This window comes from Silurus meridionalis, chromosome 15 (assembly GCF_014805685.1).
Source record: "Silurus meridionalis isolate SWU-2019-XX chromosome 15, ASM1480568v1, whole genome shotgun sequence".
Taxonomy (NCBI): Eukaryota; Metazoa; Chordata; class Actinopteri; order Siluriformes; family Siluridae; genus Silurus; species Silurus meridionalis.
The window spans coordinates 15,571,458-15,595,474 of NC_060898.1; the positions used below are offsets into that span (position 1 = coordinate 15,571,458).

A 24,017-nucleotide genomic window follows, 5' to 3' on the forward strand; every position below is an offset into this window, starting at 1 on the left:
TCCTAAACTTCAAAATACTCTCTTCTGCATTTTAAGCAGAAATTAATAAACAATTTAAAATTTGTCTCCAGAAACAGAGAGAACAGTGAGAATAATTACATTTAAAAATGCCATTCTTATTTCAACAAAAGATTCCCTCCACATTTAAAATACAATCGACTTTTAAAAAAAGAGATCTCTTTTTGATCATGAGCATCATCCACAGTCTCTGTCACATAACCTGAGGTAAACATCACTTCAGGTTTTTTAAAAAACAAGGCTAACCTTTGTCTGATATTTGTACATGCTAATATTGGTATTAAAACAACCACTGATTAACTTATTTACTTGTGAATTTGGTAAATTCTGTTTATTTATTACATATTTTTCTTTGACCTAGTAAGTGTGCAAGTGCTCATCTTTCTTATGATGATGACATGATGATAAAGGACATTTTAACAGCCACTGTCAAAAATGTATGGTTATGCTCACTTAACTAATTTAAAAACTTGATCAAATCATGCAAAAAGCACGCTAAGCTTTTAAAGCATTAGACATTCTGTATTTAGCCACACCGATTACATTTCCCTTAAACAACATGATCCTTGAACACAGAAAGCCAAGAGATGGAACCTAAATAAAGACATTTCTATTAGTCCATTTGGTAAAATATACCGATGTTTTGATTTTTGGTAAAATCACTCCTGCTTTTTTCCCTAATTTTTATATCGATAATAGCATCATTCATCTTTTTGTGTTGTGTATAACTCAAGGTAAAACCTTTGTGTTCAATATATCCCATTTGAAACACCGGGCCTACACTTGCAATTCTTTGACGGTTTGCTGGATCGCTTTCTAGAGAGTGCAAGCTAAAACATTATTTCCCAAAAACTTTCTAATCTGTTTAGGAGCTTGCACCAAGGACAATCTTCACAGCATACACTGAATATTAACAGGTGGAAATAATTGCCTCTATAGACTATCGCTTATTATCAAATTAGACATGTTTTGTATCAAGTAAAATGGTGAAGTAGTTGAATATTCCATCAGGAGAGACTGCAATTAATGTTCTTATGATAAGGACACTCTGACAGGGTACAGGAATGTCTTGTCTGCTGTTCCCTTGGCTTTTAAGTGCACTCATGAATCAAGATAATGGCATAACAGAGCAAAACATTCTCTTTTTTGAATTCAATTCCACAGAGTATCCTGAAAAGAGTGACACAAGAAGACATATTGGTAGTGCTGATGTATTACTAGCGATGACTATCGTTACATCACTATTATCATTTGTATTGTAATTTTTAAATCTCAGCTTGATGGTGTATTGAGATGGATTGGTATACAGCAAGCATGTTGGAAATGGATTGGTCTACACAGGAGCAAAGCTTTAAAGTGTTTGAGACGATGACTCTCTGGGACTAAATAGTCTCTGTAGTATGGACTGTTGCACTCATATTACAACCTGCTCGACTTGTAAATGTCATAAAACATACAGCAGTAAGAGCTGCCACAGATCCATCCACTTCCACTGTTTCACGCCTCACAGGATTTACAAGAGCAGAGAACGAGGTCTCCAAAGCTGTCATCCTTGATACTGTTTAACTAAGCTTGGTTTCTTCACTCAGAAACTGGGCCTCTCACTTACTTCAGTTTATCAGGAAATTCTAATACTCGATGTTGGTCACTGCCAATCAGACACATTTCCTAAGCTGCATTTACATCAGGCACAGTTCAGATATTTTCGAAACACATTCTTCTGTTCAATATACAAAATACCTAATCTAAACCTGATTGTGATGATAGCATCATTAGATTTTAAATGTGATAAGAAATGTCTCTTTCTATTTTGTAGTAATATTTGCAAGAGCCAGGGCCTACTGCATGAACGCTCTGCTACAGTGTCCCAAGAATTGCCCTCTGATTTGTACCAGCCTTTGAAACAAACTTATTCCCATATAAATCTTATTCCTTTTATTGTGAAAATTCAGTGATTGTACATTCTACCTGCTTTTTCATATTCCATTATCAGAAAAAAAAAATTCTTTTGAATGTGACTCATATGCACATATTTCTGATCAAATCTGTGTCAAAGTTGGCAAAATATGACATTGTTAATGCAGTATTTATGTAAATACTACCACCCACCATGTAAATGCAACGTCAGTGACTACAATGTTAATGGTAATAATGTCTCAATGGGTAAGTCATTAACTTGGACTCATGATTATAAGGATGGGAGTTCAATTGTAGCACATAGCTGTGCCTGGTTAGTTCTTGAGCAGGACACTTAAACCTCAACTGCTCAAATGCACTCCTGCTGAATCTGTCAATTGTTTTGGAACGTACACAGCAAAATTAATAATTAATCTGTCCAGATTAGTGCACTGACCAGCATTTATGGAACTACCAAGGGTGACCCATCTCAATGTCCTGTAATTTTTTAACATACATTTTTAAACATATGTATCTAAGAACATTGTAAAGATGTCTACTTTCTTTTTTGTATGAAAGCAGATAAAGGAAGAAGAAAAAGCTTTGGCAGTGGGCATCATTTCTTTGGTCCCTGAATTGGGTTTTATGGGCTGGACTCCAAAACTGTAGTGCAGTAAGAGCCAAGGTGGGTGCATCTGCCAGAGTTCTGTTTGATGCCCACCAATCATCTTTCTCTCTCTCTCTCTCTCTCTCTTTCTCTTTTTTGTTACAAACCTGGATTCGTCAGTCTATCAGTCTGCCTTCATTCACCTCGAATGCTGTGTGTCTCCTAACAAACCAACTCTGCCACTGACTGTGAAGTGTCATTGACAATGGCCAGGCCCTGCAGCATTTTCTGCTAAGAATTGTTTACAAGCCTCTCTATTATGATTTCCACCAGCATTGAGGCTAAGGCCAGAGGCAGCTTTCTCAGCATAGCCAGTCTCCTGAGTACTGCTGAACATGACATCCACTGAGCCTCTATTCACACTTCCACTGTCTTCCTCCCCTGGGGATTTCAATCATCGAGGGAATGCCTGTGGTGATGAGTACCTGTCAGAACTCCTTTACTTCTCAACAGACGTCAAAATGAAGATCTCTCCACTATATCGAAAGAGAGCTGTGTTATAGCACACAATGCCTCTTCTATATGCCACATAATATTCTGGGTTGCAAAGGCGCTTAAAGTATGGATGCATTTATTTTCGAGTTCCCTTTTATTCTAACTCACAGCAATAGTTTCAAATAAAACTCTCTAGGAAAGTTGATTTCTGGTTAAAGAACGTAGGTTATACTTTAGGAGAGTGCACATTCCTGGCCCAACCAGTTCAGCAAGTCTTCAACTTCCGATTCATTTTGGGTCTGTTTCTGGAGACAGGGATTGGCAGGTAAATTCTCCCCAGACTGTCAGCAGGGCTGTTTAGCAGTAATGTGACGACCGCCTGAAGCAGTGAAGTGTTCCAATCCTGTCATCTGTAAGCTGATGAATGTTTAGTGAATGTTTGCAGCATTTTGGATCATTATGTCGCCAATCACCTCACATATCCATGAAGTTTATCTCAACAACAAGAGCAGACAATGCCATCCATCTCCACCAAACAAGATCGCATTACGTTATCGTTATAAGACATGGACTCTTCCATGCCTGTCTTCTGCTTCTCTCTGATAGCATAACGACCACAAGAAGGTTTCCCCAGGCAAACTGAACCAGATCCTTAACAAATAAGAGCTAAAGACAGTCATACCAAAAGTCAACTCTAAAGTCAAGTAGCCAAAAATGTAAATGCTTTCATTCATTACAAACCAAATACTCATCATTTTTAACCATACTTTCGTAAAGCATCCCAAGGCTTAAATCACTGTATGATTAATGCAGGAAATAGCCATGACTAACACTCTACTTAATGCACATTGGGTTTTAACAGAGACATGATGGAAGAAGGAAGGTATGCGCTGGTGGTCATCATTCTTTCTAAAAAAATCCTTAATGACTAGAGCTTAAACCTGATTTTAATTGTCTTTTAAATGACTCAAGGTCATGGCCTAGTTTATGTAGGAACAGGGATAGTGAACACTGGAGTAGGGACAGCTAAAGTGTAGCAAACTCTTATACTTTCAGCTGGTGAAAATCTACAAAACTATCACAACAACAAACCTTGATTCATATTCAAGTAAAAAAAATGGGATCCCATCTGTTAGAGTATGTTAAAAAGAAAGAAAGAAAGAAAGAGAAAGATATGACATGAGCTCCCTAGAGGTCTTTAATGCAAACATTCTACTTAATGCCTCGCTTCAAGGAAATGAGCAAACAGGCACTTAATTCAGAGAGAAAACAGAATATTTCAAATCCAATTTCAGAGAGGTGTATGAGTCCACATGAAGCAGGGAATACTTTAAGTCCTCATTTGAATTTCTCATTTAAGCTTCACTACCTTTGGCTAATAGCTTCCATGTGGGTATGAAAGACATGTTCGGAGTAACTGGTAGAAACGGAAACAAGCTGAGATAAGAGAGAAGAGCCAGAGAGAAATAAAGCACTTACTTGTCAAAGTATAGGCTGGGTTGTCCGGTGGAACAAAAACAAGATGGGAAACATGACGAGGAATGCAAAAACAAACAAAGAAACAGAAAAAGAGAACACGTGAGAACAAAAAAAGACAAGATGGTGGAAAAGAATGGTGAGTCCAACTGGCCACTTCTGGGTTAAATTCGGCAAAACTTTTATAAGAACTACTTAAAGTCCTAAAGGAACCCAAAATGGCACAGCCGAACGACCTGATTAATCAGGGAGAAAAATGAGAGCAGGAAAATGGGAATGCATGGAGGTTTCTACAGAAGCAAAGAGGGTGGCCAAGCGCAGATGGAAGCGTGATATACCAAACAGATTAGTATTACTGTCATCCTGCCTATGACTAATAACTGGGCTAACCGTAATACCAACTACTGCTCTATAGTAATCATTTACTTCCAGGTCTAGCAAATGAAAAAGACAGAACTTCCCTGCTCTTTCCATCTACTCTTAAATTCTGTAAAGCTGCTTTGAGACAATGTCTGTTGTGAAAAGTGCTATAGAAATAAACTTAACTTGACTTGACTTGACTCTGACTATCTTCACAAAGCAAAACAGGCAAAAAAGCATGATGCGTGAACGTTTTTTTGGTGATTTCATTACACAGCACTTCAGAGATGAATCAACTGAATCGCATCAGTGGATAAAGTATTTTAATAAAAGACTGCACAGAGAGCAGTAATTATGTGCATTTTTTTAAAGTCACATAATCCCTACTAGTTTAGAAGGAAACCAAATTATCAAAGAAGTCGTCGCCTTTACTATCGTCACTTTTCCACACACTTACTTATTTTTCTAATCTGCTTCCAGGCAGGCTGAGAAAAAGACGCCTGTTATTATGTTCTGTAATTATCTAGCGGGTTGAAAAAAAAAGCCCCATAAAGATTAAAACACGCTTATAATGCATGGAAAGTGTTCCTTCGTCAAAAAAAACAGCAGAGAAAAAAAATCCATGTTTTACTTTTAAGTTCTAATTTGATGTCTGTAAGTACAATCTTGGCCAATTCAGCTGAAAACACTGCAGTTGCAGCAATTTACAAAATGAATGCTGTTAGTTTAGCAGTGCATAAATAACAACAAAAAAATGGCACAAATGATTTAACGACCTACAAAAACATACCTGACAATTCATTGCTTTCTTTTCAGTTTATATATACAACCCCAATACCAAAAAAGTTGGGACACTGTGTAAAATGTAAATAAAAAAGAATGCTATGATTTGCAAATCCATAATCTATTCACAATAAAACAAAAAACATTTCACGTTTAATTTGAGAAAATATACCATTTTAATGTAAAAATTAGATCATTTTGAATTTGATGGCTGCGACAGGTCTCCAATATGCAAGGCCTTCCCTGAAAAATAGATTTTCTGGATGGAAGCATTTGTTGCTCTCAAACTTTATATAAAAGCATTGAGCAAGGGAAGTCTTCCCATTCCACAGTCACTAATGCACTCCTATACCATAAGAGATGTGCTATTAACAAGCCAGATAGTCCCTCTCCTCTTTAGTCTAGATGTCCATGGTTTCCAAAAAGAAATTACAATTTTGTTTAGTCTGACCACAGAACAGTTTTCTACTTTGCCCAATTACATTTTAAATGAACTTTGGCCCAGAGAGAGTGACATCATTTATTGATCATGTTAACGCATGCCTTTTCTATGCATGATAGAGACTTAACCTGCAAACCTGGATGACATGGCAAACTGTGTTCACATACAATCATTTCTGGAGGTGTTAGTGAGCCCATCAGTAATTTCTGTTACAGAATCATAACAATTTTTAATTGAAAAGGGTCAGAAGATCACAAGCATTCAATATACAGATTCTATTATTCATTAGATGATATTATGTACTGTAAATGATGAGATATTCACCTTTTTTCTTTTGCAATTTTATGTTGAATGTTATTCTGAAATTGTTCCACAATTTGTAGACATAATCATTCACAAATTGAAAGTAAAGATTTGCCTATCTTTACTTCTGAGAGATTCTGGCTCTAAGATATACTATTATATACAATTTATACCCCATCATCTTACTGATCTGTTGTCAATTAACATCACTGGTTGCTAAATCTTAACCAAAATGTACTTTATCTCTTTATTATTGTACATTTCCTCAGCTTAATCATTTGATTTGTATTCCATGCCCTATTGTAAATAAAATATCGGTTAATGAGATTTGCAATTTACTGCATTCTGTTTTTATTTACATTTTACACACATTATATATATGTGTGTGTGTGTGTGTGTGTGTGTGTGTGTGTGTGTCTGTACGTATATGTGCATTTCTATTTCGAGCTTTCATGGGGGGAGGAAAACTCAAAATTAAAAAAAGCTATAAATATGAGCATAGGAAAAAGAAAAATGTTTGCTAATGTGCAATATTAGACTTTATTGACACCAGAGATACACATGCCTTCCATTTATGTGTTCAAATGTCAGATAATTTTGTGCCTTCTGGTTTCCAAGCACACTGACAAGGCAGAGAAAAGCAATTCCATTCAGCCAAATTAGGATTTTATGAGCTGTTCAAGTCCAGCTTTCAAAGAGACTCCTGCATGCCCTGTATAATATCGAATCAAGGTTGTGAAATGACCCCCCCACCCCACCCCAAAAAAAAAAAAAAAAAGTCCAAATATAACATGAATTCAAATACATGTGTATGCTTTTTCATAACATAAACACACTCTAATATCTAATATAAATAAACTAATATTAATATGCTTTAAGTAATATTGACATATTACACTAATTATATTATTACTATTATTACATATATATTATTATTATTTTAGGAAGCTTTCAAAGCCTTCTATTATAGTAAAGTTTAGAAAACCATGTAAATGGTATCATTTTGTATAAAATTTAAGGTTTGGAACAGATTTAAAAACATGAATGCCTCTGAATGACTTTAATTGCACATTCATTTGCTATTGTGACACTTAGGCTTAATTAAATCACATTGTGAGGGGCTCAAATTATGTGGATACCTAACCATGATGCCCATTTGTGGGTCATTCACAAACCCTTGGCATAAAATTGAAAAGTACACATAAATTCGGGTGTACATAAAATCACCCCTATGCACAAAGCAAGGCGCATAAAGACATTCTTTGCCAAAGTTAAAGTGGAAGGACTTAAGCAGTTTGCAACAAGCTTGAGCATCAACACCAGTGAGCACTTTTCTTATAAACTAGAACACGGAATTGCCCCCAGGCCTCCTTACACACTATTAGTACTTGACCTCACTAAAGCTCTTGTGGCTGAATGGCCAAATCCCCACAGTCACACTCCAAAATTTAGAGGAATGTAAAGTTCTTATAACAGCAAAGTGGAAACTATATCTGAACTGGGATGTTAAAAAATCACAGGGGCTGCAATGGTCAGGTGATCACAATCTTTTTGCCATATAGTGAATGCGCACATCCTGAATATTCTGTATATCATTCTATATATATTCTCTCTCTCTCTCTCTCTCTCTCTCTCTCTCTCTATATATATATATATATATATATATATATATATATATATATATAAAACCTTGTTCCTATTGCACAGAGTAGAATCTACTTTATTTAAGTAATTCTTTATAGACAGAAATAAACACATCCAAAAGAATTTCCTAATCTTAATCCCCATATGAAGCAAGGCTTGAGCCCATCATCTTAGACAACACACAGATTGGATGCACATGCCAGCTTTTTGGCACTGGTAGGAAGTAGGGGGTAGGTGGGGTGGGGGTTTGAGGTTTTGAAGAAGCGGATGCTGGACAGTCAAACTGCAGGGAGCACTGGTGGAGCTGGAATCAGACATTAGCCAAGCCACTCTCAGCACTCTTTGGCTCACTCTTTCTTTCACTTTCTCTCACACACACATACATAAAGACTGGCAGCATATTTGCTAGGTGGAGGATCCGGATTATGGTGTGGCCTGCTGCTGGACTAAGGGTCGGTGAGGGATTGTGAGCACCATGGTTATGTGGGATAGTGAAAAACAGAGAGCAGTACTTACTGACAGGAAGTGTTTTAAAGGTCTCTGGGGGACAGCTTTCTCCTTCACCCTTGCCGTTGATGGCAGACATTATGACCTCGTATTCAGTCTCTGGCTTAAGCCCAACAATGGTGATGGCACTGTGGCCTGAGGATGACAAAGTTTTCTGATTAACACACTGACAGCATAACACTATAACACAGAATAAACAAAACTGCTTACTGGATGTGACGTGTGTGTATACCTCTGAGGCACTTAAAGGTTTCAGAAATAATTAAATACATCATTGCTTAGTATCAATATAATGATTATATTGAGCATTAAACAGCAAAACAACTGACAAGAAAATTTAATCAAATCACAATTTGCCTTACTTTATTGAAAATTTTATAAATTCTCCTAGGAATATCTTTCTCATACATACACACATACTGTATACACAGTTTTCAAAGGAAATGGGCTTGTGGCTTGTTCCAGTGTTCTCAGAGAAACTTCTCTCTCTGCAGGTGAAATCCCAGTATTTATTTATTTTTTTTAAACCACAGAATATTTTTAATCTCCTTTTTGCTACTCATACTTTATGCCACTTTAATACATTAAGCTTAAAAGCTTAGGTATCTAAGAAAAAAATATTAATTTCCAATCATCAACTGTGCAAGTTGACGACTCTTTTTCCACTGTAGTCTCCTGGACTTTCCTGATGTAAGTGAAACTCGACATGGTCTTCTGCTGTTTTGCTTCATCCACCTTTAGGTTTGACTAGTTGTGCATTTTGAGCTGTTTCTTTTTCACCACAGTTGTAAAGGGTGCTTTTTTAGGTTACTGTAGTCTTCCTGTCAGCTTGAACCAGTCTTGCCTCTGACCTCTCTCACTGACAAGCTGTTTCCACCAACAGAACTGCCACTGATTGGATGCACACCCCCATCATTCTGTTTACAACCTAAAGACTAAATTCCAGAGCATCAGCAGTTTTTGAAATACTCTAACTAGTCTGCCTGGCTTCAACAATCATTCAGCGGTCAGTGTCACTGAAATCACATTAATGTGAACAGTACCTGAAGCTCCTGGGCTGATTATCCCTGGTTTTACACATTGTGCTGATACCATATGATTTGCTGCTGACAGGATAGCATGAAGGCTCAGCAGGATAGGTGTTGTTAATAAAGTGGGTGTTTATATAGAAAAAATGGGTAATGCTAAAGATTTATTTGCACAAATTCATAATATTGTATAGTAAAAAAGTACCATTTTCTATCAGGTTTTTGTCATATTTCTGGATCATAACAAGACAATATATGTCTAAGCAAACACAAAAAAAAGTTCCAAATGGTAAATTCTATAGACTAAATTTATTAATAAATTGTGATTTTTTTTTTTTGTCATTCAGATGCTTTTCTTACAATTTTACCAACATATTTGTAAATATTTCTAATATCACTATTACTTTGGCAGAAATCTGTAGTTTACATTGTCTGAAGACTTTCAGTACTTAAAAAAAAATTAAGTACTTTATCTACTTAAATTAAAATATTATATCTTATTTATCAACGCACACAATAAAAAAGATAGCTGACTGACTATATTTACAAAAATCAAACAAGTCTTGGCCAAAACACCTATAATCTGCATCACTGTGCTTTTCTTCAGTACACAGATTAGTACCTTCTCAGTTGTGTGAAGCAAAGAATAGGGATGGGAGGCTAATTTGTTGCTGATGTTGTGATGAATTTAGCACCAGTGTATAGTTTCTGCTCACAGCATTCTCTCACACACCATGAAACTCCAAGGGACTGAGTGCCAGAATTAAGAGCACCCGATGGAGGCGCAAGCAATATTTAGCCTTGGATATTTTGGGGAAAGGAACAAAGAAAGTCATGTCTGTGTGAACAGCAGTGGTGTGGTACTACACTACATTCACAATTTGATTTGATTCAAGTGACTGTCTTTGTAAATCTATTTAATTTGATTCTCACACTATTATGAACAAAAACTGGAATAAAAAAGATAACTCCTTAAATTTTGAATAATAATGTAAAAAAAAAAAAAAAGAAAATAAATACATAAATATATTACGAACTGAGGCACACAGGTTCAGCACTAAAACAAACAAAACAAACAGACAAATAAATAAATAATCCTAAAATGTCTGACCTTGTGAAAATAAGCAGTGCATGTGGCATAATTTCAACCATAAATAAAGCAACAATGTCAGCTATACTGCCTGGGTTTTAGCTAATTTTTCTTAAATGTTGCAAATTGCAGAGTAATGGCTCTGGTGTTGTTAATTCTACCCTATATAGAAAATCATTAGACATAAGGTTGTGTAAAGGTGTAATATATAATGCATATTGATTCATCGCTATTGCACCCAGTTCGTGCTCACTATGTTTGAAATCTGTGGGTCTGTGGTCCCGATTAAGATTATTTCATGATGCGTTTTCAATAGACTGCTGTTGTCAAACATTGCCACAATGCTCATCAACATTCTGGATCGCGCTGCAAAAGAAAACGAAAATAAAATAAAACACGAACAAACAAGCAAATGAACAAAAAACAATCCCAATTTATTTACGAGGAGATTTATTTTATTTATTTGAATTTTTTTTTTTTTTAAGTGTAATTAACTTTCATATCACCCATTATATTTTGGATTGTTACCTTTTCTTGTATGATGGGATACGATCGAATTTGAGTTATTTTCATTTTCATTTATTTATGATTTTTGTCTGATAAATGTAAAACAAAACAAAACAAAACAGAAATATCCTATTTGCCAATAATTTTGTCTTAAATCTAAAGAGCTGTCTTGGTTCAGCCAACGGCTAAAGAAACCTCCAAAAGGTTCAGAACATGAAGCAGCTTGATATTTCATGTAACTAGGGTTGGAATAGACTTGCTCTGTTCATTGAACAGAAGGTGTGTGACATCCTGTATTTTCATTGCCACACTTGACTAATTACAACAAATTTGTTGTCCCCAGGCCTGCTTTGATTGACTTTTGTAGGCATAGATAGATAGATAGATAGATAGATAGATAGATAGATAGATAGATAGATAGATAGATAGATAGATAGATAGATAGATGGATAGATGGATGGATAGAGCGAGAGAGAGAGAAGGGGGGGGGATCAGCTAAGTTATTTTAAATTTCTAAAGAGAGATGTATTTACCCTGCTTTTTTTAGATTTCATTAGAAAGAAAGGTTCTGGGGAGATATTCTAGACAGAGGCATACTCCAGGGGTAGCTGTAGTGCCCTTTCCCCAAGTGTACATGCAGGTTTTTTTGTGTGTGTGTGTTTATATGCACATCTCAGTCTTGCTCTCGTGAATGTCCCATGGAAGGCTGGCTGACTGAATGGTCTGTCAGCAAAAGAGTGAGCTGACACATTCTCCCTTGAGACAGAGACTGGACGACTTCAAACAAACACACCACATTTCAGCCTCTGACAAGAGCTTGTGTACTTAGTATTCAGTCTATGCCAGACCCAGTATTGTGCGCTCTATTTTTAGGCGATTTTGTATTATATTTTACGCCTGCCACAAACGGTTCCTGTGAAACAGACAGCAGTGTTGTGCCAGTGAAAAGAAAAGATTCGGTTTGCAAAATTCTGACTAGCAAAGGTTGCAGCGAGAGCTGAGTGCAATGTTCATGGGAGGTCATGGTGACAATGAGTCATTAGGATGGGTTTTGTTTTTACTTTCTTCCACCACAGGTTATTTGGTGGGTTTTCAGAAGTTCTTAACCCCTGTACGACACTGTGGGAACCACCGCTTTTCAGTTCTGTTTGTAAAACAGGTCTACTTTTTTTCCTGTGTTAACTAGCAAGCCTTGGCAAGACAACATGGGCCAGTTCCTTCTGTTACCTAAGTGCTGTGCAAAATGTTTATGCCAGTCATATAGTGTGACAAAAGTTCCAGCTGCAGAGTAAATAACAAGTTTATGATAACCTACTCACTCTAAAGTGCTATCCTTTTTTCTTATGGTTATGATTTTTTTCTATATTTTTCTCAACAACTGTCAATTTCAAGTCAATACTCCACTAAAATACAGCAACATGTATTTTGCACATGCTCAAGGAAAGTATCTACGTTCTTCAGCACACATGACCTCACAGATGCCCATGACTGGGAGGGGTTGCTGTGATTGATAGAAGAAAGACTTTGTCAGCTCTCTCACTGAGAAAGCATGGCAAATTTTCTCCCTTGGCTTTAATCCATGGAAGGATGTGGCATCAGAAGAATTCAAACACATGGCAATAATATGAATGCTTTCCTGTCAAACTAATCAGGAGCTGTGTTATTGTTTATATAGTAACATCAAAAAGAGCTTTATATTGGACACTAAGGGCCAAGCTGCCACGAGGCTCTTGTAAACTGTAATTGTAAACTTTAACTGTCAACTGCTCAGTTGTATGAATGTTATGATTGTAAGATGCTCTGAATAAATCTCACAAATTTAAACACCAGCTCATTTAAACATATAAGCAAAAGCATATACTTATGACATTTTTGGAGTTTTAAATCACATGAAATAAAGTATTTTGTGTCAAGATATTTGGAATAAAATCTAAATCCAACAGTAACTTAGCTCACAATGGGCCACATTACATCAGGCTGTGATTTATTACTATAAATTGTTTGCACTGCTTCTTGCTGGATTACTACAGCTTTGTTGTACCTCCTGAGGGTTTATTTTGATTGCAGCAAAGTTTGCATACCCTCAGATTTATTGTTAATTAAAAATGGCAGTAAAATATATGCCATTACATACAGTACATATATCACTTGGTTCAGGAGAATTCTCGTTTTAATGTATACTTTATTATGCCCTATAATATTTGTCAGCAATTAATTTTTTCCCTAGCTGGTAATGCCTTACTGTTTGTACTTTTTTCATTTCAAAATTATAACTGTCACAGTTGCTTATGTATTCACTAAACACTTTCATACCTTGTAATGGCATTTGCTAGTCTAGTGAAAGGTCAGCATTTCTGTTTTACATCTCGTGAGAAGTGTTTTTTTTTTTTTTTGCAGAGCTCTTTCTGAATGCTCAAAGCAAACCACTTGGGAGCCTTAAATAAGACTTACGAAAGTAAACATGTTTTGACTGTTTTAGTCTTTAGACGCATTAATGTGGCACAACTGAATAAATAAACTAAAGCGTGTCAACAGGAATGCAAACGTTTGAGATTTGCTAATAAAAAAAGAGGACTGTTTACTGCAGACACAGTTGTTTTAGTTGGTCTGGTGCTGTAAAAGTTATTAAAAAAACATAGGCTTCTCTTCTCTTAAAATAATCCAAATCATCTTAAAAATTTACACCTTTGTTGTAAAGAATGCAATATTATAGAGCAACTACAATGCCTTAAAAAATACAGCATGACATCTTATTTTCTAAATAAAACCAATATCTTAAAATGTTTTGTTTCTATTATATTTTTTCTTATATTATACTTTGTAATTTTCTAATTTAACAGGTTTTTATTAATAAAAACACTGTCAAAGTTAATTAAAGAAAGAACAATGCCCTCTGACCTAAAGAGTTTCCCTATGTCAGACAACTTTACCTTTAAAGATGTAATGTTCCAAATCACTGACACTGGAGACTCCTTCCACAAACTTCCTCATAAAAAGAATATCAATGTTTTTTGCAGAGCTTCCACTAAACAAGTGAATAATTAATTTGTAAAGAAAATCTAACAGTATATACATAATGTTGTTATAGAAAATTCATTAAACCTTTCTGACAAATCAGAATTAAGAATTTTCCAGTGCTTTGAGATAACGATATCTAACAATCTAGCGTGTAGAGATGCTTACCTTCCTCCACAATGTATATTTTGCTAACCCAGTCTTGACCCTTTGTCCTCCACTGGGCCTTGTACTTGAGAATAGGAACGCCTCCTTCTGAAGCCGGCTCATCAAACTCCACCATGGCTGTGCTGGGGTACGGCTCTATATGCTCAATAACTGGAGCCGATGGCACGTCTATACAACACACACACACACACACACACACACACACACACACACACACACACACACACACACACACGTACACATATTTCATTAGAAAGAAAGGTTCTGGGGAGATATTCTGAAGAAAGGCATACTCATACATATTAAAATGATAAAATCTTAGCAGATTTTTTTTGCATTAGCCAATTTCTGCCATGCAAAAGCAAAATGTTGTTACTATGTTAGCTATGGTTAAAACAATCTTGAACTTTCGTTTCTGGAAAGTTACACTACATTTAGTTTGGTGCTGGCATATTATAAGTGGCATAAGTAGTAGTATAAGTGAATTACCAGGTTTCTGCACTTAACTCTGAAATAATATACCGTAATTTCCGGACTATAAGCGCACCCATATATAAGCCGCAACCACTGAATTTTACAAATATTTTAATTTTTAACATAAATAAGCCGCACCTGTCTATAAGCTGCAGGTGTCTACACTAATGTACTTTACACAGGCTTTAACGAAAGACACGTTACACACGGTGTAACGGGCAAAATCCTTTAGGAGCATAGTGGTATTTTGGGAATAGCATGCTACTGCATTTCCGGTATTACTGCATGTGTGGAGACTGAGGAATATGTCCTTATTATTTTCTGATGCTCCTTTCTAAGTTTGTTTGACTAACCCGTAACGCTGTTGCCAAGAAAAATAAAAAAGCACGAGTTTTAGAAACCTGTCTGTGCATATATGATTTCTGTTGCAACTGGAGTTAGCGAGCTCTCCCTTCACCCAGACTCAACGCGTTACAACGACTTGTATCTAAACAGTAGCCGACCAAGTAAGTAATTGTTCACTGTCTTCCTCCTTCCTTTCACAACAATTTCTGTTGGTAGGTTATCTTTTGGCATCGTCGTGCGTTTAAAAATCACCCGATGGAAGTTTTTTCTCCCGATGCCGTGCAGCTCAGAACACAGGTGAGGTGCGTTTTTCGTTTCCGTTCAGAAATTTCATTGGTCTAATGTTATGTCGGTCAGTTTTTTGGCTTGAAGTTTGCGAAACTGGGAAAAACCCAGGAAAAATTCATAAATAAGCCGCTTCGTTATTTAAGCCTCGGGGTTCAAAACGTGGGAAAAAAGTAGCGGCTTATAGTCCGGAAAATACGATAATACTTTATAAACTAGTCTACCTTTTCTCTAGCTGAAACCTTAAAAATAATGCCTTTCCATCATCGCTCTCATGCTCCTTTATGCTAGCACAAAACTAACAGTAGTGTAAAATCATGTAACATTTTCTTTTCCAACCATGAAATCATTCCTACCATGTTTAGAACAAAACACAAACTAATGAACAAATTATACAGCACTAGTAAATACTGAAAGCTTGTAATTTACAACTGCAAGCTTGGTGCTAGCATAATGGAGCACCGGAGCAATCTTGGAAACTAGTATTAGTCCTTTAGAGTCAGTGACTGGCAAAAATAAGGCTACTTTTGGGTGAATTACAACCTAACAAGCTACACCACTGCTAGTGCTAAAATAACATCATCAAATTGCTGGTGGTAGTGGTTAGCATCACAGTAGGAGCAGGGATAAGGCAAAGAAAGACTACAATTAATAACACAGGAAAACTCAGAGTAATTGATGCTGTATTATAAAACAAGTATGAAAGCAGAATTAGATCTTTGGACATATGTGCATTTAGTAAAGCTGCAAAAGGACATCTGTAGTCATTGTTTCTACTAATCATTTTACAGTTTACAGTTACAATTTATCCTGACATTTGGATGAGACTCAAAGATTTTAAGTAACAAGTACTTATTTCCATCTTTTCTAGTAAAACTACTCCAATCAACACAAAAATTCCTGTTTTATTTTTCTTTAAGCAGGCACTGGGTACATTTTAAATTCCAATGCAATAATATAGCTGGATATATGGCATAAAAACAAATAACACAGGACTGGGGTAAACCAATTTTAAAATAATCTTTAAAAGGAAGAATGAATACAGTAGCTGTGGACAATATGGTTACGACTTGAAAGCAACCACTTTCTGCGACACATTTATTTATTTAAATAAATGCTTTCTCAAAGAAACACTTTAGAAAAATAATAAAAGCCCGGGTTTCACACTCTAGGTGCTGATTGGGCAAAAGGGGAATTGCGGCCGCACAGAGGAAGATCAAAAAGGGAGTCTTGTCTGCACTGTCCATCACATAAAGTCTAAATAATCGTCTCAAAGCCACCCACGCCAGTTCACGGCTGACCCAGTTTACAGAGCGTCAAAAATATCTGAGCTGGCGGCATCTCTTGCTGTCTGCTGTTCAGCCTGGAAATTATGTCCCCTCTGCGTTTATTACTCCAGAGCCTCAACCCAGAAAACCACATGCACAGCCTCAATTGCTGCTGCTAAACTATTTTGTGTTTGTGGGTAAATTACCTTCTGATTGCTTAGCATTTTGGAAATTATCAGGAAGGATTTCGAGAAGGTTTTATGACATTAAACTACTTACAGTAAAAATACACATCTAATGAAATATTTAAGTTCTGCTACAATGTTATGTGTCTGTGCTATATCTGTGCTTCTGTTTTTATATATATTCTCATATACAAACCTGCCGAGATTAAAAGGAACTCCTTAGAGTCACTGCCGATTGCATTGGTGGCTGTGCAGTTGTAGCTCCCGAAGTCAGTCTGGGACTCAGGGGTCACCTGAAAGCAAACAAGCAAAAAAAGGGAAAAAAATTAATAAATTATGCCAGTGTGTGATCTGACCTAGCATGACACACACAGTATTTGGCAAGATGGCTTCTGGCCAGGGCACTTGAAGTGGCCTTTTAATCTCTGCTTGTGGCAGTCATCTTGCTTGATACTTATTGAAACACTCAAAGAAAAATAAAGAGAAAAAGTAAGAGAGAGAGATAGGGAGACATAGACTTGAGAGAGATAGAGGATAGTAGTGGCACCATTAGCTCCAGCAGCCTGGGAAAGTGTGTCACAAGTGCAGGGACTGTCACAGAGAACATTGTGAGCTCCATTAAATGGCCTGAAAACCTGACAACATGTGCATGCAGTTTCTCTCTCGTCGTCTCTTTTCCTATTGCATCACTCTCAGTATTCTTTTCTTCCAGGACAGGAAGGGACAGAAAAAAATTCATAAAAATTAATAAAACTATTTAGTCTAATTCATGAATTTGTGTATTATTTGTTTGTTTGTTTGTTTGTCTGTTTGTTTATACAGTGAGCATTTGTGTTGCCTCCAAGGCGCTTCAGAATGCTGTTTACGCAGACATTATTGAGAACAGCTTAATGAGTGTAATTAGTGTAATAGTTTGCCTATAAGGGAAAACAAAACAATGAGAAAATCATGCTGTTATAGAAAAAATATTAGATATATATTACTGAACAGTGTCATTAAGTAGATCGAATGCACCACATTCATAAAACAAAAAAACTTCTTCTTCTTCTTCTTCTTCTTATTTCGGCTGCTCCCATTAGGGGTCGCCACAGCGGATCATCCGTCTCCATACCACCCTGTCCTCTACATCTGCCTCTTTTACACCAACTACCTGCATGTCTTCCCTCACCACATCCATGAACCTCCTCCTTGGCCTTCTTTTTTTCCTCCTACCTGGTGGCTCCATCCTCAGCATTCTTCTACCGATATATGCCATATGTCCCTCCTCTGCACATGTCCAAACCATCTCAATCTCGCCTCCCTCACCTTGTCACCAAAACATCCTACATGCGCTGTCCCTCTAATAAACTCATTTCTAATCTTATTCATCCTTGTCACTCCCAACGAAAACCTCAACATCTTCAGTCATAAAACAAAACAACAACAACAAAAAAAAAAACCAGGCAATTAAACCCCAACATTCTGAGCTCTTAGACTAATAATGGTTTTGACAGATTTATATTCCAGCTCTATTTTAATATGAAAATTAACAATTTTGGGATCTGTAATATCACATAAAGCCAAATAAAAAAAAAAAGTAAATGTCAAAGATAAATAATAATATTAATAATAATAATAATATTAATAATAATAATAATAATAATAATAAGATTTATAAAAAGCTTTTGGACAAAAAAAGTAAATGTCATACCCTTGTTGGTACATCGGGTTAAATATAACCTAATTTATATATTATATATTCACCTAATTTGAACAAAAGAAAATATGTAAGTTAAACTTCTCAGCATATGTTTATGCTGGATTGTAATGAAAATAACTTGGAAATACAGGTTTTCTTTTTAATGTAGTGCCCTTTTACTTTCTTTCTAAATGTGTTGATATTCAGTAATGATTGAAAGAAATGTCGCCGTTTTAAGAAAGAAAAGGCATTATTTTGTCTTTAATTAGATGAAATATCCTCCTACCAATTTACTTGAGGTTCAGTTGTACTAGTTTGCACCTGCTTTCAGTATAAAATCCAGTCTAAGCTGATTATTTTCCATGTTCTCATCTAATTCTAATCAATCCCAATATATTTACATTGACTACACCTTATTGTTATAGAATTTGTATAGAAGTGCCTTAGATTGCATATTTATTCAACCCTTTGGGTGTGAAATATCGACTATTCTTTTTGGAGCTCTTAGAACACATTTTACATTGTTTAGCTATAGTCTATATGTTTATGAATCGATCTGAAACAAAACTTAAACTGTAAATCCCGCTGTATGGCCAAAAAACACTGCTAGACAAAGAGCATGGTGATAGTGAGAGTTAAGGTGTCATGACAGGCATGTAGAGGCAGTGGATTGATGGTGAACAGACCTCCAGGTGGCTGGCACTGGGTGTGTTGTAGATCTTGACGTTGGTGGTGTTCACTGCTGGCAGCTGCAGTCCATCGCGAAACCACTGCACTGTTGCACTCGGATGAGCCAGAGCCTCACATGTAAGATTAGCCGCATTGCCATCCCAAGTAAACTTGGTCACTTGGCCATGGACTTTTGGAGCATCTGTAATAAACCACATCAATTCGTTAGTCAAAAGATGATTTGAAAAATGAAGACAAAAATAGTGTCCTGTTTATATATCTTAGTACTGTATTGTTTTCCGAGTAAATACATTTGCTACAATTTATATTTTAAAACCTTTCTCAGGCTTAGAAAATATCTGGCTGAAGACTCAGCATGATGCTACCACCACCATGCCTTTTTCACTATTCATTTTTTTTATTCTAAATGTTTGTTAAATCTCTAACATGTCATTTGGGGACAATTCAAACAGTATTTTTTTTTTTTGACTCTTTATGTGTTTAGTGCTCGCCCTTGTCCTTATGATTCCTTATTTGGCTAATGCCCTCCTTAACTAGTCAATGACATTTTGATAGATGTCCTCCTTTTGGCAGAGATAAAGTTGCACCATGTTCTCTCAGTTTTGTAATAATAGAATTACCTTAATAGCAATGTGCACAGTTTTCAGTGTTTGGGATACCAAATTCTGATGGATACTTTCCCAATTTTTTTCACTAGAACTTTGGACATCTGCTTGGTCTTCATAGGGCTCTTTGTTTTTGTATTTTTCCCTAACAAAGTATAGGACCTTGAGAAAAAGATGTATGAATATTGGAATTATGTTAATTGATTTCCATTCTGGTAAATCTGATGGCAGATCTATAGTTTTTTAGGGTTGCATATAAATAAGGGTGAATACTTATGAAACCACAACCTTTGTCATTCTTTTTTCTTTTACTTTAATACTTTAAACAGATTTGTACTTTAATAATTTAAACAGATTCATGACAAATAATCAAAATGAAGTCAATTTTCAAGATTAATCACCACAAACATTTTTTGATTTCGAATATAAAGTTTAGGCCATATATTTGTGATTAATATCTTTTACACATTCTGTTTATAATTCGAGGCAAGGATGATTTTTCATTTTGCACTTTGTCATTTCCAAAAAAAAATGCATTTCTCCTGATAAACCATTAGATGATACCCCACTTGGCACTTATGTAATTTGGCTGGTTGTAAAGCTGGCTGTACGGGATGAGAGAGCTCCACTGGGTAATTGAACTCTCTAATATTAGACTGTTTGGCTCCACAGAGTCAGCACATCTCCAAGGTGCTGCTGTTATAAGGCAAATTTGCCCTCCAATCTTATCTCTTATCACTATGAGCTACTCTCAGGACCAAAGGCTACAACACTGGTGTTCACACACTGCAAACACATCTCTTTTAAGGAGTAAAAAAAAAAACAAAAACGTATAATTGCTGTCATCTGAAAGAACATATCTCACCCAACCCATATTAAAAATAACTGTATATGGCATGTATTTTATCTCGATGAGTTCCACCATGCTGGTTTCAGTGATACTGATTTATAACAGACTGACTTCCAGACAGAAGGCACTGATTCATTTTCTAGAACAGCACTTCTGACAATAGTGCCAGCTTTAATGAGCATCACAGGTTTATACGAATACGCTACTTCAAATACGTTATTGTTTCTAAAGTAACAGCAAGGATTGACATTTACATATAAGCACCAACTGTCAAAACTCACACTCTCTCACCATATTTCTTACTAAGAATTTACATGCATCACTCTTTCAAACTTTTCTAGTCTTACTAATAACACTCGATTTCCATCCAGCTACTTGTCACTGTCATTTTAGCTGACTTTTCTGCTTCTATCACTATTTGTCATCTGTTTTTTTTACCTGTAACCAACCAACCAATCAACCAACCCCAAACCATCCAATCAAACAACACCAAACCAATCAATCAACCAATCAACCAACCAACCAACACCAAAACATTCCAATCAACCAAACCAGCCATCCATCGAACCAATTATCAAACCAACCAACCAGCACCAAAACATTGCAACCAATCAAACCACCCAACCATCAAACCAATCAACACCAAAACATTCCAATCAACCAACCCAACCAACCAACCCAACCAACCAACACCCACTAAAACATTCCAATCAACCAACCCAACCAACCAACCAACCAACCAACCAATCGGCAAAACAACCGACGACCCAACCACAGCAAAACATTCCAATCAACCAACCAACCCAGCCAAAACCAAAACATTCCAAATCAATCAAAGCAACGAACCATCAAACCACTTATCCAAGCAAATGGCCAACCAACCAACACCAAAACATTCCAATCCACCAATACCAACCAACCGACCGACCGACCGCCTGACTGACAAACCAACCAACTAACTAACCAACCACTAAAACAGTTTTAGCAGGTAAAACATCAAAGTTTCACACCATCTTGTTCTTGATTTAGGTATTAATGCTAAACTAACAGATAAACATGCACCATCAGAGGCATGGCTGGGATTGACAGGGAGCAGTAAATCAGTGGTTTTGTCTTTTTTCCTGTCCTTGCTCTCAAAAGCCGTGTCCTGGATAACGACTGCCCAAACAATTCAGAGGTTGTGTAACTAGTGTGATCTCATTCAGGTTCACCTGCTCAAAACAAAGAACCTTTCTCTTATCGCTAATTAGACCAAGACACTCCAAGCACTCAGCCAAGAACCTGATTACCACCAATCCGTACTGCGTGGAACTGCATTTGCTATTCAGTCGTGCATCGTGATTTTATCTCACAAGCAGAGCAGATTACTTGTTTTTCAGGTGAGGGAAATTAATCCAATCAGTCTTTCATTACGCGTTAGGCTTTTTCAGCACTGTGTGCCTGATTCCGGCAACCCGTTTGAGAGTGCAGAGTAAGATTAAATCTGATTTTGATCTACTTTCCTTTCTGTAAATCTCTTACATGCTAATAGTGCGTGGATGCTGCTGAAGAAAACGTAATTTGATAAGATTAAAAGCTTTTGCATTACCACCTTATACTTCTTTTTTTTTCCTGCCAATCAGAAGTGGGTCATATTTTGTATGCCTAAGGTTGTTATGCATTTGCTTATGCGTGAGTCCCTATTAGGTATCTTTAACACGTTTCTAAACCAATCTCTTCGAGGAAATGTGTGATTGAAAGACTTTTACAGTAGAGCTAACAACACAGATCAATTTTCTCCAAATCTTGTTCGCTTCACAATGATTAACATCTGACTTTGTTTTCCATCCTTTTTTCATCCTTTCTTTTATTTTTCCTTCGCTTATTTAATTGACAAGTCCTTCTATGCCTCTCCACATCCTGTTGAAACTTAAAAAAGAAGGAAATCTAATAATCACTGCCTGAGCAAATCTGCACCTGAGTTAATCTGAAACGAAAGAAGACTGTTTTTATACTTTTAGAAACATAAAATACTTTTAGAAACATCTTATTTATAATTTCAAATCTTCCATAACCAAAGACAACGTCTTCCAGGAACTATAGCATTTCCTAGTTCTCATTACATTTAATGCAGAAATCATTTAAATTCAAATGAAGACATTATTTAATGACAAATATAAGACAATTAAATTTATTTCTAAACTTTAAACTTAAGTTTATTTTTGACATCTTCCTAGTAATTAGTGCTTTAAATAAATCATTTCAAGCAAATATAAACTTATATTTGTTATTAAACTGAATAAACTGAAGTGTTGCTTAAAAATGCTCATATTCAGGATTCCAAATATTTTTGCAGTGTTACATTGCTTAACTTACCTTGTCATTATGCTCATGTTTCAGTCAGAATTTAGAGTAACACTTCTTCTGTCATTGTGTTTATTCTGAGCTGTCTGACATAGAAATCTCATCTAGTATCTGTATCTTGTTTCATTTTGTTATTGCCTTTGTGTGGTGGATATAGTCATATGCACTGACATCATTACAGATTGTATTCTTATTGAAATAGGGAAAAGAAGACACATATACTGATGGGACACCTGCCATTTCCTGCCATATGTGTCTAGAACTTATGGCAGGAAGATATTATAACAGCAAATAAGAACTAAATGTGGAATGGGAAGATCAATAAGCACATACGACATGTTCAGGTGTCCACAAATCATTGTCCACACAGTGTATGAGAAGAGACAGCTGGGTTTCTTACAGCGCACTTCCAAGTACATGCTCTGGATGTCCTGGCCGATGGAGTTTCGTGCGGTGCAGAGATACTGGCCGGCGTCTGTGAACTGGACGTACTTCAAGGTGAGAGAGGACACACGGGCATCACTGCGCACGATCACATTACTATCCAGACTCTGTAAAGAAAGACAGAGAGATGCTATTGCAAATGCTGAAAAAAACAGTACACCATGGCAGACAACATAGGACAACATAAAGCAGAACATTATATCTTGACCTGCCACAATATGAGAGACACAGAGTAATCTGCCTCACCCCTGTCCCTCTTTCTTTTACTATATTGGTGAATTCACTTGTATTCTGTATTAATCTGTCTTTTTTTGCCAGTCATTCCAATGACAGCAGCTTTATAGTGTATTTTATTTATAAACATTTTTGTTTATTACTTTCAGAATTGAATCTATTAGTACTTTTGAAAATTTTATTTTGTATTTTATTTCTCCTATTTTGCATTATCCTTTCTTTTTATACTTGCTTGGGCAATACAAATGTAGTTAATTGTCAGGCCAATAAAGAATGC

The 24,017-nt window shown here is 36.2% G+C and overlaps 1 protein-coding gene across 15 annotated transcripts in view; it reads right to left on the reverse strand.

Annotated features, from left to right (window-relative positions):
* Positions 1-24,017, reverse strand: part of ncam1a (neural cell adhesion molecule 1a) — a 258,543-nt gene that overhangs the window by 39,129 nt on the left and 195,397 nt on the right. For 9 of the 15 annotated variants that reach the window (XM_046867287.1, XM_046867279.1, XM_046867286.1 and 6 more), the window contains 5 exons: positions 23,463-23,613; positions 19,261-19,445; positions 17,093-17,189; positions 14,340-14,507; positions 8,541-8,666 (listed from right to left, as the gene is read on the reverse strand). In XM_046867287.1, coding sequence (XP_046723243.1) covers positions 8,541-8,666; positions 14,340-14,507; positions 17,093-17,189; positions 19,261-19,445; positions 23,463-23,613 — 727 coding nt within the window. Of the gene's footprint in view, positions 1-4,495; positions 4,511-8,540; positions 8,667-14,339; positions 14,508-17,092; positions 17,190-19,260; positions 19,446-23,462; positions 23,614-24,017 lie in introns of all 15 variants that reach the window. The other 6 variants (XM_046867282.1, XM_046867281.1, XM_046867278.1 and 3 more) reach the window with 1 other exon arrangement.